The following is a 15,498-nucleotide window of genomic DNA, read 5'->3' as shown; positions in this document are numbered from 1 at the left end:
AGCGATAAGGACGACAGCAGCGAGGAGAGCAGCGAGGAGAGCAGCGACGGCAGCAGCGATGACAGCAGCGCCAGCGACGCTGATGCCGACCTTAGTGAGAACACAGACGATGGCGAAGGCGTCGATCATGAATCTGGCAGCAGTTCCGAGCATGACTCCAGCAGCAGTTCAGTGAGTAGCGAAGAAAGCGACGACTCAAATTCGTCCAGCGACGACGAGTCATCCGACAGCAGCGTGGATGGCGCTTCCGAAGCACTTTCGGCCCGAAAAGGGGGTAACATTGCCATCCAGACGTCCGCTCCTTTGGGCGTATCCCTTCAAAAGCCTCGCTCCGAAGACGCGCGCCGTGGGGGGGAGAAAGGTTCGGCAGGGCCTCAAAAGCCAGTCCCACCGGGGCAAGGGAAAACTGCTACACAAAAAAGGAATGCTCGAAGGAGAGCTGCTCGTGCTGCACAGAGGGCTGCTGCCAGAGGCGAGCAGTTATTATCCGTCAGGGAGCTTGAAACCTCGTCAGCACCAAAGGATCAAGATCTTGCCGATTCGGTAGCCGCTAAAAAAGCTGCATTGCTTCAAAAACTCGGCATGTTGCAGGAAACGCCTTCCAGTCATGGCACTGAGGGCGTGGCCGTCCGTGAGAAGGGCGACAGCACCTCTCAGTCATGGTCGGCGGCCGGGGACTCACCTGCCTTTGACGTGACTTCCAAGAAACAGGCCGATGATGGTGCAAGGAGAACATCTCCGCAAGAGTCTAGTCGACAATCCAGCGATAAATCCGTCGAAAAAGACGAGTCGGAGGCATGGCGGAGCAAAATACTGTACCGCGCTGTGGAATGCTGCCATGATGGGGTTGAGCTGAGCGAGCCCCCGTTCCCTTTTGTCCAACGATGGGATCCTCAACAGCAATACTCCTACGGGGACAAAAGCAAGCGGGGTGGACGATCAAAACGCAAACAGCGCGATCAACAAGAGTATCTGGACCAAGGCAGCCGATCTAGCACAAAGAGGAGGAAGTACGGCGGTGACTTCTTGGATTCAGCTGCTCATAATGGTAATGACGAATCTTACACCGACTATGATGATACTGCTGGCTTCGACGACACAGTCCTCAACTATGACGACGATGAGGGAGGCCAGCCGGAGAAGGAGAAGCCATCAGCTCAGAATGCCGAGGATGAGAATGACTTGCCGCCTCTTCCAGTGGACGTTTCAGCTTTGCCGACTCTGGAACCTGGCAAGGCTGTTCCGGGGATGATTCTGACGTGGAAACAATGGCTGCTCTCCAAGGCCACAAACTGGCAGCCCCAGGTATCATCTCTTACGGGCATCGTTGTCAACGTGAACGACGACAATACCATCGAGGTGCGCCTCGCTAAGCGTGACAGGAACCTCGACCGCAATGAAAAGATGTTCGACGATGACGGGAACCGGATATATGACAAGTTTGAACTGCCTGGTCTGGACGACGAGGGTGACGACGCGGCTGAACAAGGATATCGGACCTTGGATTTCGCGGATCTGATCGAGCCACGCATTCTTCAGTATGCCATCGAAGGAGCCGATACAAGCACTACATTGGAGCAGCCGTCTACCACCCCAGCAGAGCGTCCTGAAAACCCGGATATTATGCAGTCCAACAGGCTAGAACCAGCTCGTAACAGAGCATCTGGAACGCCCGATGAAACAGGCCCGAAAAGTAACGAAGCCGAGAGTCGACAGGAAGATACGGACACTCGACAGCGGGGTGACCGGCGCACTGGGTCTGAAAGTCCTGCTGTTCAAGAGCCCATCGATAACTCAATTTCCGAAGACCGTCGGCACGAGATTAGTCTCCTCATCAATGACGCAGGCTTTCGGAAAGACGTCGACCCTTCCGTTACCGACCACGGAAGGTTGGACCTGAGCAGTCCGTCTCGACAGTTGGAAGAGATGGCCCACGACGCCACCCTTCACTCAGAAGTCTCGCAAGCGCAGGGTGGCGGCAGTCCGAGATTACCGTCACAAAGCACATCAAACAATGTCGAATCTCAGCCAACTGTTGTGCTTGAGCCCTTCCACGGCTTTTCAGATTGCACCTCGGAGGCAGCCGATGAAGGCCGAGTTGCCCACCCCAAGTTGGACCTTCCGCCCAGTGAGGCAGGGAGCCTCCAAAGCGGGAGGCAGATAGATCCCGATTTCAGCATCGAGCTTGGCGAGAATCCAATTCACGATCCTGACGATCCGGCGACCGGCTCACGTTCGACGCTGGGCCGTCGCAGCGAGGATGGCAACAGCCCGGCGGACAAGACTGACGATGATGACGTTCGAGACGACTCCGACTCGAGCTCATCCGATTCCTCGTTCCCATCTCTGAGCGATGTGTGGAACACGCGCGCTACCAATCCCTCCAAAGCACCCTCAAAGAGCGCTGCCATGTCTACTACTACCAAGATGCCCGGGACAAACGACGCCAATCTTTCCGAGGACGGGGGCGCGGAACCATTGTCCAAGCTTGCTCAGAGACTACGCGGCAAACCCATCGACAAGCCAGCATCGAAAACGCTGAGAAAGCCGAGCGAGAAGAAGGACGACTCCAAGTCGTCGACCTCGACGCCTCTCGTCAAGACCGAGGGAGTATCTCCCAGTCCGACCCGAGTCACTCACAGCAGTTCTAGCAAGACCAGGCGCGAAAGCAGCTCACAATCCGTCCCTGAGGGCTCCCAGGTGGCGTCACCCTCGAGTAGTAGCTCGGAGTCGGAGCTCGAGGAGCACTACGCCGAAGATAGCATCGATGAGACATATGAGGACTCCGACATGCCGACCGGCCCAGGCTGGGTCACGAAAGCACGCGCGCCCCGCGGCGTCAGCGTACCGGCGTCTTCAGCGACCCGAGACTCGGCGCCAAAGAGGGTTTCGTCATCGCAACCCCAGCAAACCGTCGATAAGCGTACAATGTCGGCGCTGAATTCTTTGTTGAGGGCGAAAAAAAGGGTTCTGGCGAGGAACATGGCCTGATGCATGTGGTCCGTTTTTTTTTTTTTTTTTTGTCGGTGTTACATGATAATGTTGACTGCGATCGTCGTCGGGAACTGCGTCTGCAGCAGCCTAATAATCTCTTTATACCCGAGCAGCTCATGTAAGGCTCGATATTGGACCAGGACAGGCGACTCGGAAGACAGGCGACTTCCGAGTGCTAGGCATGTATGTCAATCCCCGGGGGGAACGGGCCTCCTCCGCAACCTGAGGTGTATGAGGAGGTTGCTGGGTCCCAAGGGTCCCGCGGATATAAAACAAGAGACATTAACTCTGCATGATTGGCTCAGTTAAAAAAGCAGCTGAGGCTTTCGGGCTTGTCTGGCTTTGAGGGAGATGCGAAGCTGTCCCCTTGGGTCTCCGAATGGGGGCGTTCAAGGACGCCTGAACTAAGTCCAAGGACACGTTCGCCCACATACCCGGCGTCTTGTTGCATGAAGCGCGCAATCTGCCCCGTGTCTCCCTCTCGTGGTTTTTGCCAAGCGACGGACTAAGCAACTCGTCACTTGAATGGCTCAAATCTCCCACCGTAGGAAGCTTCATCTAGTACGTGAAACTAAACGGATTGCAACATGAATTGTACGTAGTGTGTATCCGTGGAGGTTTAGAGCGAAGTGACACTTCCCGAGGGTCCACACAGCTCTGGAGTTTGTGTCCGATGCCTTGGGGCGGCGAGCGTGTACCGTCGCGCCTGTCATGGTTCAGCGTTCCGCAGCAAGATATTCTCACCACAGAATGGCGTATGGTTGTGGTTGTCACTGGTCCCGGCACGTCAAGTGTCTTGTAAAGTTGACAGAAGCAGTGCTCGGGGGGAGGCGGTAATGGACAGTCGGCCGAAGGGCGGTCGTTCCCTGCAATCTTCGCTCTTGGTGCTGTTGGGGTGGACCGTTTAGGAAAAATCCGAGTCCGGCGTGCTTTTGACGCGTCAGAATACCCCCTATATGACAGGCGTTTGATGGCGAACTTGGCTTCTTCTCTCGAGACATCATGGCAGAACCCGAAAAAAAAATAACACCCATCGCCACGTCACGGGCGCGATTTTCCATAACCGTCACACCTGAACCCTGGCTTGACTTGGCAACCGACGACGGCCCTGTATTGAATGCTATGGTTCTGCCAGAATCATCGAGCCCCGGACCGTCACGCCCCCATCATGGTGGATTCCAGTTGCATGCTCACGGCATCATATCGGCCGGATGCAACCAGCAGTTCAGGGTAATGCACAAAGCCACAGCCATCGTCCCACCCGCCAAAATACCCGGTATAACAGACGACGCCAAAGAAAAACAACGCTCGCCGCTCATTTCTCCTTCTTGGACTTGGCGCCCTTGACCTTCGCCGTACCCCGGAGGGTCTTCTGCCGGTTCTTGCGCTGCTTGCCTGTTGTGATGAGAAGAAAAAAGCGTCAGCAATCGGTCGTGTGTCCAATCGACCCAGACTTCCTCCGTCTTCGATCGATCTTGCCAAGGGTTTGTATCGCCGGAGGGGACGTACGCTGCTGCCTGCTGGCCTTCTCGACCTTGGCGGCCAGGCCGACACGGACCAGCCTGTAGTGAGGCTCGAACTTCTTCATGGCCTCGGGGGAGTCGTAGATGAGGGCAAAGCCGGTGGTCTTGCCGCCACCGAACTGGGTGCGGAGGCCGAAGACGCTAACCTGGTCCTTCTGCGCCTTGTACATGGTGGCAAGCTTTTCGCGGAGCTCATCCTTGGAGATGTTGGGACGGTTGGGGTGGAGGATGTCACTGCGTACGAAGAAGGGGACCAGTCAGCATCCGCTTCCATCCAAATCATCCATTGGTTCCGTGTTTGAAGCAAATATTCGTCTGACGGCCAAGTGCACTCAAATGCATCGCCATCCCCCGTATTTGCCTTGCAGCGGCAGCTCCGTCGTACGTCGTGCTGAGGGGCGGGAGAGAGAGACCGTGGGACAGGGCGCGGACAGGGCTAGGTCGGCGGGAAGCTCTGGAAAGAGGGGGGATAACTCACACGACCATCTGCTTGCGAGCAAGCAGAGGGTTGCGAATGAACTTGCGCGTGCGCAGCGTGACGGGGGAGTCGGAGTCGGCCATCTTGGCAGTTTGATGGCTGTCGATGTTGGCGATAACTTCCACGAGCTCGATATCCGGAGTTCGAGGTGGGATTTTCCTTCTGGTGGTGATTTTTGCAGGGTGCCGCCCAAGGGTGGAGCTCAAAAAAATTCCGGCCCCGATTGGCTAATTGTGCGCGAGCCCTAATCACCCAGCTTTGGCCTCAGAAGTCAGGCGGCAAATTGCCAAAACCCCCCCACACGCCCCCAGATCTTTGCCGCCCGGCGACCAACCAATCGCGAATCCTTGCACAGAACGGTCTCACATTGGACTGAAAAGAACAAGGGAGAAAAGCGACCAACTCAAAAAGGAAGACCGACACACCGAAGACCTGTTAATTACTTGTGCAGTCTGCATATGTGTATGGGAGTTGCGTCGCTATAGAATGGTCCGTTTTGCTCGCTCCTCGGCGGCACGGGGAAGGGCTCGTGGGTCACTCGGAAGCCCCGTTTCCCGCACACGTCCAGGAAGCTCTCGAAGGTCACCCTGTTGCGTTCCGTGGCGGCAATGAGGACGGTCAGGCCCGGGAAGAGGGTGGCCAGGTCCTCCAGGGTCGCGACCAGAGCCGGAATCACGCTCGCGTCGTAGGTGATGTCGGCACCCAGGACCGTGTCCACCTTCCCCAACGCCCCGTCCAGCTCGGTGCCGACCAGGGCGTGGCCCCATCGCAGCTGCATGGCGGTAGCTCGAGTCGAGTCCTGCAGGCCGTTGAGGAAGAAGCTGTGGGCCAGGTGGTTGACGACCTCGTCCGACCCGTCCGATGCGATGACATGGCTCGACCCGAGGTACTTTGCGCAGAGCACTGCCAGATAGCCCGTTCCGGCGCCAAGTTCGAGAACGCGCTTGTTCCTGGCGGGTGACGGGTCGGCACAGAGATATTGGCCCAGGTGGAGGGCTGCCTCCCAAGTGCGCAGGCCTGTGGTGCCGGACGCCGAGATGAGCGAGCGAGATTCGAGGAGGTTGATGCGCGGCGAGCTGTTATTGTCGTCAGCCGCCGTTGGCTGGGTCGGAAGAAGAAGCGAGAGGTGATAGACCACGTAGTCCCTCTGTTGCGCAGCTTCGGTCTCCGAGGGCAGCGGTTCTGAGAGCAGGCGCGAGAGAGCCGAGGTGAGGTTGTCCGAGATGCCCTAATTATGTTGGCGTCTCGGGCGTGTAATTAAGCCCCTAATTAGCCTTGTGGACAGTCGGGTTCACAGATTCCCCGTCATATTAACTCACGTGGACCTCCCAATCCTCGATGGCGCCCTCGATCCTCGAGATCAGCTGCTTCAAAACTCTGACCTGGTATCGGCGTGGCGGCCGCAGCGGTACCTCCTCGCCGAAGACACGCTTGTAGATGGTTTCCTGCACCGTCTCTTCACGGAGCAGCTCGGCGGCTGGAAAGTCTGGGGCAGGATCCACCTGCAGGTTTTGCCAGCAAAACCGGGAAACTTGGGGGTGATCCTCGGCTTTGGTTAAGGACATGGCGACATCTGCCCTTGGCTGCGTCTTGGGATTATTAAGTGAAAGGAATGCGTTGTAAGATAACTGAAGCCTCTTGTACTGCCCATGTCTCTGTGGAGGTTTGGTGGATGATGGGGGCCCCTCCTCTGCAGGCTAATAATAAGAATAATTAATACCTAGTAATTACCGTAAGGAGGGTGCCAAGCTGTCCTATCAAATGGGCCTTTCCTGGCCTCTGGAATCACCGATGATTCTCGCAGAGTTTGGCAATTGACCTCGCACATCTGGAAACTTCCAGCATCATATATATATATATATATATATATATATATATTCCTTCCTTTATGTTTCAGTCGAGTCAAGGTTCCTAAAATGCACACTGTTACTGTGGCTGCTTGTGGAGATGTTGTGCGATCTTGAAAACGCTCAAGATATTATCTTTCCGCCCTGAGAGCACTAATTACTGATCATGGTCCGAGCCACTGCTGTGATGTCGAGACGTGATATTCCTTTGGGGGCTGGGACGATATAACCGCCGTGTAATTGCTTGCGGTCGGAAAGGATGGAGGAGCCTAATTAGCTACTGAGGAGATCAAGATGTCAACACGCATATTATTATTAGACTGCGAACCAAACCATAGCAGAGAGCGGACCTCATCAGAGCACGAGTCTGGGAACAAGGGGACTAATTACCTATACACCATCAGGCGAATTTGTAAAGTAGATTATAATTACCTTCTCGTCTACCTTCGCTGAGGTACGATTGCCATGTGCACCTCAGCACCTAGTGTAGCACAGGGCTCTCGGGGAGTAATTAATAAGTGAAACAAGAGAAGCTGGATAGGAAACAACAGCCAACAACGAGCCGGTAAAAGAAAAAGAAGCAAGCACACATAATACAACTAATACAACCTGAAACCGCCGTGAGAAATGTTTTTCAGGCCCGGAAAGATACATGCACACTGAGCTAGATCCCCCGAGGATCCGAGACGACAGAAACAAGGAGGCAATAGTAATAAAATGTCTAATTATGTGTTGGTCATGATGTGATGATGGAAATCAACAATTCCAGCCCGTTCGGCCCGAGTTGTCGCCAGCGAGGGCATGTAATTAGGACAAGAAGATCCCGTTTCGTTCCTGTTATGCCAGGGCAGCGCCGAGGCCACCCCGTATCTCTCCCGCCAGGTCCGGGGAGAGAAAGAAAAAAAAAAAAAAAGGGGGGGGGGGGGAGGGGGAGGAGGCCACGTTGTCGGCAAGCTGAACTTCGTGTCGATGTCCGCGTGGGTGCTTACCGGCACGCTGTGTCACCCCCGACGGTGTATTCGCCCGACTGTGGCTTGGACGCTAGATAGCTCGGACAGGCAAGGCACCACGAAACGACGGGGTGGAGCGAGCCGAATCTCCTGCATGTTGACTCGAGGATCGTCAGGGCGGGGGAAATCCGCCATTGAGTCTGCATGCAATGTAACAAAACACACGGCCAATTCACTCAAGGCCTCGATGTCGTGGTTTTGAAGTGAATGTCGAGTCAGGGGTCAAACATCTCCAAGGGTTTCCCCCTCCTCCTCCCCTTCTTTAGAGGCTTTCTTCTTTTTCCCTTCCTTTTCGTTACTGGCGAACATGGCTTCCAAGGTACTAGCAGGTGTCCCGTCTTCGCCCTCTGCAGAGGCCGCGTATAGTGCGTGCGCAAGTGTCATTGACGACTGGCCACGGCAATGTGGTGGTCGTCCACCGAGTGGGCGACAACGGCGTGGCTGGTGCTGTCGCCGCCGGATAGCAGAGCCTGGCCGTGGCGGTTGGCGACGGGGCTCGATGGCGGATCTTCTGTCACGTACGCCGTTGAGAGCGGGTGCTGTGGGGAGTGTTGGTGTTGGTGTTGGTGATGGTGGTGGTGGTGGGGGGTTCCCGCGGCATCATGGGCGCCTGCACCAGAAACGTAGGCGTGGTGATTGGTCATGGACACTCCCGCCCCTGAGCCGGGCCCGGAACTGCGGCGGGGTAAGGCCGTATACGCGGCCATGTCGAAGGCCGGGCCCTGGCTCTGGATACTACGTTCCTGTTCGCTAAAGATGCTCTCCTGCCCGGAGTAGCCGTCCGAGTTGAAACGAGAGGAAGAGGAGAGCTGACTAGACATGCTGCCGCTAGAGCAGAACGGGAGGCCGGGGGTCGGAAAGCCGCCCGTGTAGCTGGCCGCCGTGGCCACGTCGACGAGTGTCGTTGTTGTCGAGGCGGATGCAGGTGTTGAGGGCTTGGCCGGGCCCGGATGCGGCAGAGTCGAGGACCGCGCGGCCGGATTGGGCAGCAGCCGGTCCGGGCCGGGGGTGGTCGAGAGTGGGAGGGGTGTGGCAACGCCCGAGAAGGAGAAGTTGGGCGAGTCCGAGCTGGCCGAGGGCGACGGGCGGTGCAACAAGCCAGCGCCGCCGTAGCCGCCGAAGGCTGCTCCCTCGGGAGAGTCCAGGTAAATGCTGCCAAAGGGCTGCGGCTTCGGGCGCGTCGAGGAACTCCAGGGTCCGGACATGATGCCAACAGGTTCTGGGTGCATGACCGGAGGCGATGACACGCCGAGGCCAAAGTCGAAGTCGTCTGGGTAGGGGGTGCCGTACGCGTGCATGGCCGGGTAGTAGGCCTTGGTCGCCGGCGTACAGGGGAACGTTGACCCGCCGCGATAAGAAGACCCCAGAACATCGGCCGATCCCAGCGCGGGCACGTCGCTTGGGTATGGAACCCCGTGTGTGACCGGCGTCCGATTCGCATACACCCGAGCATCCCCGACACTGTAGACGAAATCGGCGCTGTCATGGCGCAGGGGCGCTTCTCGCGAGGATACCTGCCCGGGGTCCGGAGATCAGTTAAAGATAGTACACCCCCGGAGAGGAGAGAGTTAATAACCTTACCCGGAGAAACTGGCACTGATCTACGCCTGCATTCTTGCAGTTGGAGCATGGCTGGCCTTGACCAGGGTCACCACTACACCGAATCTTTCGCTTGCGACAACGACCGCACTAAACACAGAATGACAGAGCAAGGATTGATCAGCCGGTGAGCTAGCATCCTCGAGAAGGTTAATCTTCTTGGGGTAACGGGGGGCGAAGAAGAAGCAGGTGTGTCCGTGAGGAATATGATAAAAAAACGCGGAAGGTGTCGGGGGGAAAAAAAGTAAAGAAAAGACAAGGGAAAAAAACATAAGAGCCTTCAGGGGCTGGATAGGGTCTTACTGCGACGGCAATGCGTTTTCTCTGCGGTGCCGAGTCAGAATCTAGCTGGCCCGTCATGTTGATCGCTCGGGTGTCGTGCGAGGACAATGGGAAGCACCGTTCTGTGGACGAGCTGAGATACAATGGGTAGGGCCGGCTATATCGTCTCTCGTCGTTGGTGCTGCTGTAACAAGCCTGGGACACCATTGCTCGGCCGAGGGGAGAGATCGAAAACAAAAAATCGTCCTCTCGTCTGCGTTACGTCCCTCCGCCCGTGTGCTGTTTCGGCACCAGCTGGGCGTTATTCGCTGGCTGTCTTGACCGGGACGCAACAGAAATGGGGGGCCGATGACGAGGTGTTCGAAGACGATGATGACCCGGCGTCTATTACTATTAGGTTTTGAAGCTGCAAGGGCAGCGGACGGTGCAGGTTGTTAGAGAGACGAGACAAGTGCTGTCGCTCCCGATTTCGTGAAGGCGCAAAGCTCGAGGCGGCCGAGTTCTCTTGGACGGTGAGAGGGTCGGGTATGGGGGGAGTAACAGGGGATAGAGGGCGTTTTCAAGGTGTCACTGTGTTTCGTACTAGCTCCAGGAGGACCTGATCGAGCACATGAGTGACATGTACTAAACAAACCGGTCCGGCACCATCTGACACCTCTGGCACCTCCTCGCCCGCCCAAACCCCCTCCGCATGGGACCGCCAACCTCCTCCTGCGGGCCCGCGATACTAGGCCGAGAAGAGTGCAATACAGCGTACCAGGGCCGCGAGGACGAGATGGCGCGCGTTTGATACCATCAACACGGTTACAGAAAGGGGTGGGACATACCTCTTGAGTCCCGGGGAAGAGCGAGACAGGGTTAAACCAGGACGGCAGTGAGAGCGTGGCCTGCGCTTCTCTGCTCGCCGAACTGATGACGCTTTCTTCGGGATGTCGGGATGTCTCATGCCTATGGCTAATTAATGCCGGAGTGAAAATGCGCGCGGATGAGTGGGTGCCAAACGGTTGCTAATCATCTGCCGCTACAAGCTTAGGTGTCCAAGTTGCATCCCTCGACAGAGGATCTAGATGACAAACGGGGCAGTGGATTTGTCATGAAGCTCCAGACTGGGTGTGCTGGTATCGCGTGAGGACGGGATTTGCGGTTCTTGTTACCGGTTCCCCAAGATCGGAACAAGGTTGGCTTTTGATTTTGAGAGTTCGGAAAACAGACGTCGAGGCGGAGTTTGGGGGGGACCTACATAGTGTTATGGTGTTATTATACAGTCCGTTGGTTTCCTGTCGTCCTGCTCTTGTTAGCATTGGCTGCATTTGGCCGGTCTGTTTGCTGGACATGCTCGAAAATAAAAAGCTGCTCCTCCCGTCGCTCTCCAACCCACCCCTGAAAGGGCGTCTCTATGTACTGACTGGCTGGTTACACACAAAATTACATACGCAGCGGTCCCGACTGTTAATTTTGTTGACTGATTGTCAGGCATGGCTACAAGGATCCCCATACTCAGTCCAATCTATTCCCATGCGCTCTGTGGATGGACGGCTGTCTCCGATGGAGGTCAGTCGGAAATCTGCATCCGGAGACCATGGAGGATGGCTGCGGGCTACGGGGCAGGGGCACCGCAGGTTGCCTCAAAATACTGGATAATAGGGGCAGACTTGAATTATTCCAGCGGCTGAGACTGAACAACCCTCTATCGAGGCGATGCTCATACCCTGAGATTGGGTTAATTATTTTGGGACAAGAATGACCAGAGCCCAATCCGCGGCGGTCAAGAGGAGCCCAGGATTTGCCATGCCCATTCAAAGAGAAGTAGAAGGACGTAGGACAAACGGGAAGAGGGCCCTTCCCTCGGGCTCGTCGTTTGCCTCGCAGTGCTTGCTGTGCTGTACAACCACCACAAACATGAATACGTGCTTAAAAGCCACACCCGCCCTCCAGAAGGCTGTATATATAATATTCGCAAAGGGCGCCGGAATATCAAGACATCGCAGTGTCTTCCAGACCATTTTGGCTTGTTCTCTCGAAGCACAAAAAAAAGGAGTCAATGGAGAAGAATATTACAGGAGTTATTAGTTCCACGGCATCAAATAGCGAAAGAGCTTTCACGAAAACAGTGTGCTCAGTGCTATTTAACCACCAAACAAAACACAGATAGGGGACACGATGCAAGCTAATTATCATTGACCGGGTGAGCTGTGGAATTCGTCCGCGGTGGCTGTTTAATCTTCCCGACTTGACGCCGTCACCAGCTCCCACACATGCGGCCGTTTGAACACGAGGATGATCACCACTGTGTAGTATCAGCAGCAAGGTCCAAGATAAGAAGAGCAGGTGATTCACAAATGACTCTACTCTACCTTGGAACCTTTTGGGCGCGGGCAGCGGATGTGGACCACATCGTTGGACCGGGCGATCGCACAACAACCATGGCTCCCGTGTTACCGAGTTGTGTCCAAGCAATGTATGACAACGGCAACGATGCATACTGGGCGTTGTGCCGTGGGACTGTTTGACGTGAGGAACCAACAAGCTAGAATGACGTCAGGAAAACGGACGCTCTCCAGTTACGAAAAAGGTAACAAAGCGGGCTAGTCGTCGCAATGAGAAATGGCAACGGCCTTTGATGATGGCTGGTCTCCCGAGATGCCCCCAGCGTCATCAATGTGCCGTCTGTCGACTCGCGCCCGAGTGGAGTGGCCGAAAGAAAACGATGAGACCTTGCGTAGGAGCTTGAAGGCTAGTTATCCCGAACCCTTCCTGCAAGATATGGAGGGTTCTATGCGTCCTGATTGGTGTAGTACTACATATTACTTCTTACGTAGGTAGTCTTTGATTCACGGCTGGGGTTCCACGAGCATGCTGCACCCGTGGCCTGGTGTCCAGAACATGCAAGTCAAGTATCTATCTATGTAATATGTACTTTTAAAACCGTGATGTTGTGGTAGCTCTTTCAATCATCAATACTTGAATCTGTCCTCCGGCGGATGACCCCTGAAAGGGCGAGACACCCATGCTTCCCACATGCATGACAGACTTGACATGATCGTCATCATGCTGGCCGCGCCATACGTGCAGACGCCGCAGGAATCCTAAGAAAGAGGGAAGAGAACTGTGATACGCTCGCAAAGGACCCCCGGTGCGGGCAAATAGGGGCCTCTGATTCCGTTGCTCCCTGGTCTCTCAAGAGCCTTCTTCTTGTTTGGCAATGATGAGCATGATAATTTCATACATTTGAGTTCATCACGCGCATGGAATAGAGCAGCCGTCAGCGAGCTCAATGTTCTGTTCTTTTGGGGTAATTAAGCAGTCCATTACCGCAGTTCGCAAGAGATTGATGGCCACTTCGGGGGCCAGTGCCTCACTCTCGCCTCCTCGTGGGCTGTACCATCCCGTTTGGCTGACGACTCGGGCGCTCGACAGGGCTTCCTGTGCTGCAAACGGGGCTCCCTTATTGAATAGACCATGAGTCTTAGCAAACGCCATCTGCAGGCCCCTTATCTGCATGCTGCAGGATATCTCGTGGTTGGGTCGAGAGGGCCCCGAAACCACGGAATTACTGTAATCATATATGTACATACATATGGACGTATGTGTGTGTATACGTAGTATCCCGTGCTTACGTTTTAGCCTTGGTTGCCGACCAAGCATCCTAGTCTCGGACCGGTACTTCTACAGTTTCTGTCCCGAGCGAACACGGACCCAATGTCGAGCTCTCGAGACTAAAGTCTGCCGAGGGGCCGTTTCGGTTGAGACCGGCGATTATATGGGAGACAGCTCTGCTCATTTGCCGGAATGATGGTTAACAACACTAGCAACAAATGATGGGGAAATAATTAACAATAATAAATAAACCAATTCGAAGGGTGGAAGGAATTAGGGCCCGAGGAGGTCTTCCAGATCTCGTGCCCGTCGATCTGCACGAGTATCGTCAGACTGGTGCGATGGGCAGCGAGACAATCTGTAACAGCATCTTCGTGGCGCCTGTCTCCCAAATCTCGGCCATCTATCGGAGCCGACGTGCCACAAGACTTTGTCACTCGGAGAGGGCCGAAGCCTCCCCCAATGGATCCGACGAGATAGCAGGCGGGCACGACGACAAGGGCACATGGCAGGCAGCATACTAGTAGGCAAAGGCGGGGAGAAAGCCCCTGGGATTGGATCCCGGAATTCACCATCCTGTTCAGCCCCCCTCCATCTGCAAGACACGCAACACATCCCCTCCCTTACAATACGGTACGGTTGCGAGAAGATGCGGAGAAGCAAGGGGATAGCCGACTGGCAACATTGCGTGCTGTCAAGGCTTGGTTGGTTACCACTAAAGAACCTGCAGTTTGCCGACCAGGGACTCTGAAATGTTGCCTGCCGCAGCCAGGACGGATCCGTCAGGTTGCTTCTCACACCAATCACACTGCTATCTGCAGCTCCCACGCCGTGTTCAGGGGACACGCAGAGACAGACTGTCCCTGAGGCTGCCGCATAGTAAGTGAGTTCCACCGGACTCCCAGGCCAGCGCGCCGCCATCTTGACATCCTTGACGGATATAAGGGACGGGCGAGCCAGGATCAGGGGGGGATTCGCAAAGCAACCAGCTTGAGCCCGCCTGCTGCTGCGGGAAGCCAGCATGACACGAGCACCCGGCGACCCCGGCGACAAGCAAGCAAACCGGACTCATTGCGTACGCCTGCTGACTTCACAGGATGAGCTCACCACAGTGGTGGACCAGGCTTTTCAGTGGCTGAGGAGTGGAATTCGAGATACATGGCTACCAAAGTCCGGCGCTGGCGAGATATTACGACCTATTAAGATACCAGGTCAGGATTAGAAGAGCATGGGGGCGCCATATTTTCCCTAAGCTGTACATGCCGGTGCCAGTTCTATGTCTGCTCGTTAACAGTTGACAGCATTTGGCGAGCACCTTGGATGCTAGTAGCTTTCCGGTCCGTTGGGAATCCTAGATCCAGGAATCGGGACAGGCATGGGAGAATGACGCGGGCATCCGGGGGCGACCTTGAAACACCTGGCTGCACCGTGTGTGACGCAGACGACTGATGGAAAAAAAAAAAGGCAATGATATGGCTTGGTAGCCACGAGAGTGGAGTGCGCAAGGAGACCGGCAGCAGACTGTTTGTAATCCATAGACACTGATTACCGGTGGTAGCGAGTTCTCGCACACCCCAAACCTTAGGTAGCATTAATACAGAGAGCATAGGTATTTATCAATTCCGTCTTCCGGGGGCCGCCATGTGTTAATAGGGGCTTCCGGGCCCTGGCCGATCTCCGTACTGTACACAAAGCTGGCTGCAGAAGCGAAGGGCGCCAACGGGCAACCACAAAATATAGCGATGAGGGAGCTAGGTGATATATATATATATTACAGGCTTATGACATGCCGATGGAAAGAGGTCAAGCATCCCGAACCCAGCCCAGGAAAGATCGTGAAATGGTAGTGCGTGGGTAAAAGCGCTTCATGCGAGTGAGACGTGAGGGGCCAGAACAGAACAAAATCCGCGAGGCCTCACGAGGTATCAAATGACGGCAACTGCCGCAGAGGGGGGACATGCATAGAAACTCTTGTTCCGTCGCCTTCATGGTCTTCCAGTGCGCCGGCGACGAAAGATGGAAAAACCATGCGGCCCGAACCTGCGTTTGAAGCACATGGGCCATATGGTACAGCCAATAACGTAATGAAGGGGTTTCGGGCTCTCGCTCCTCGTGGTGGCACAGCGTGGGAGGCTAGGGCTTTTTGGGTGGGGGAGAGAGGATGTTCT

At 55.5% G+C, this 15,498-nt stretch overlaps 4 protein-coding genes across 4 annotated transcripts; 1 reads left to right on the top strand and 3 right to left on the bottom strand.

Annotated features, from left to right (window-relative positions):
* Window positions 1-1,170: 1,170 nt before the first annotated feature.
* On the top strand, window positions 1,171-2,991 carry MYCTH_2056315 (uncharacterized protein; the record flags this gene model as incomplete). Its single annotated transcript, XM_003662385.1, has 2 exons — window positions 1,171-2,480; window positions 2,724-2,991. Coding segments are annotated over 2 exons (1,578 nt in total), but the record flags the coding sequence as incomplete, so codon positions are not given.
* A 1,191-nt stretch (window positions 2,992-4,182) lies between these two features.
* MYCTH_2303040 (uncharacterized protein) lies at window positions 4,183-5,363 on the bottom strand. Its single transcript, XM_003662384.1, has 3 exons — window positions 4,996-5,363; window positions 4,504-4,751; window positions 4,183-4,389 (listed from the first exon to the last, which is right to left on the bottom strand). Exons 1-3 carry the CDS (start codon window positions 5,076-5,078, stop codon window positions 4,310-4,312), a joined length of 411 nt encoding a protein of 136 aa, XP_003662432.1. The 5' UTR covers window positions 5,079-5,363; the 3' UTR covers window positions 4,183-4,309.
* A 71-nt stretch (window positions 5,364-5,434) lies between these two features.
* Window positions 5,435-6,560, bottom strand: MYCTH_47934 (uncharacterized protein; the record flags this gene model as incomplete). Its single annotated transcript, XM_003662383.1, has 2 exons — window positions 5,435-6,223; window positions 6,315-6,560. The coding sequence occupies 2 exons, from the start codon at window positions 6,558-6,560 to the stop codon at window positions 5,435-5,437; spliced, it is 1,035 nt and encodes a 344-aa protein (XP_003662431.1).
* A 1,672-nt stretch (window positions 6,561-8,232) lies between these two features.
* MYCTH_47428 (uncharacterized protein) lies at window positions 8,233-9,811 on the bottom strand (the record flags this gene model as incomplete). The annotated part of the gene is made up of 3 exons (XM_003662382.1): window positions 8,233-9,366; window positions 9,434-9,541; window positions 9,755-9,811. The coding sequence occupies 3 exons, from the start codon at window positions 9,809-9,811 to the stop codon at window positions 8,233-8,235; spliced, it is 1,299 nt and encodes a 432-aa protein (XP_003662430.1).
* Window positions 9,812-15,498: the final 5,687 nt, after the last annotated feature.

This window comes from Thermothelomyces thermophilus, chromosome 2 (genome assembly GCF_000226095.1).
Source record: "Thermothelomyces thermophilus ATCC 42464 chromosome 2, complete sequence".
Classification (NCBI taxonomy): domain Eukaryota; kingdom Fungi; phylum Ascomycota; class Sordariomycetes; order Sordariales; family Chaetomiaceae; genus Thermothelomyces; species Thermothelomyces thermophilus.
The sequence above is the reverse complement of the archived record's forward strand: the minus strand, read 5'-3'. Positions and strand labels throughout refer to the sequence as shown.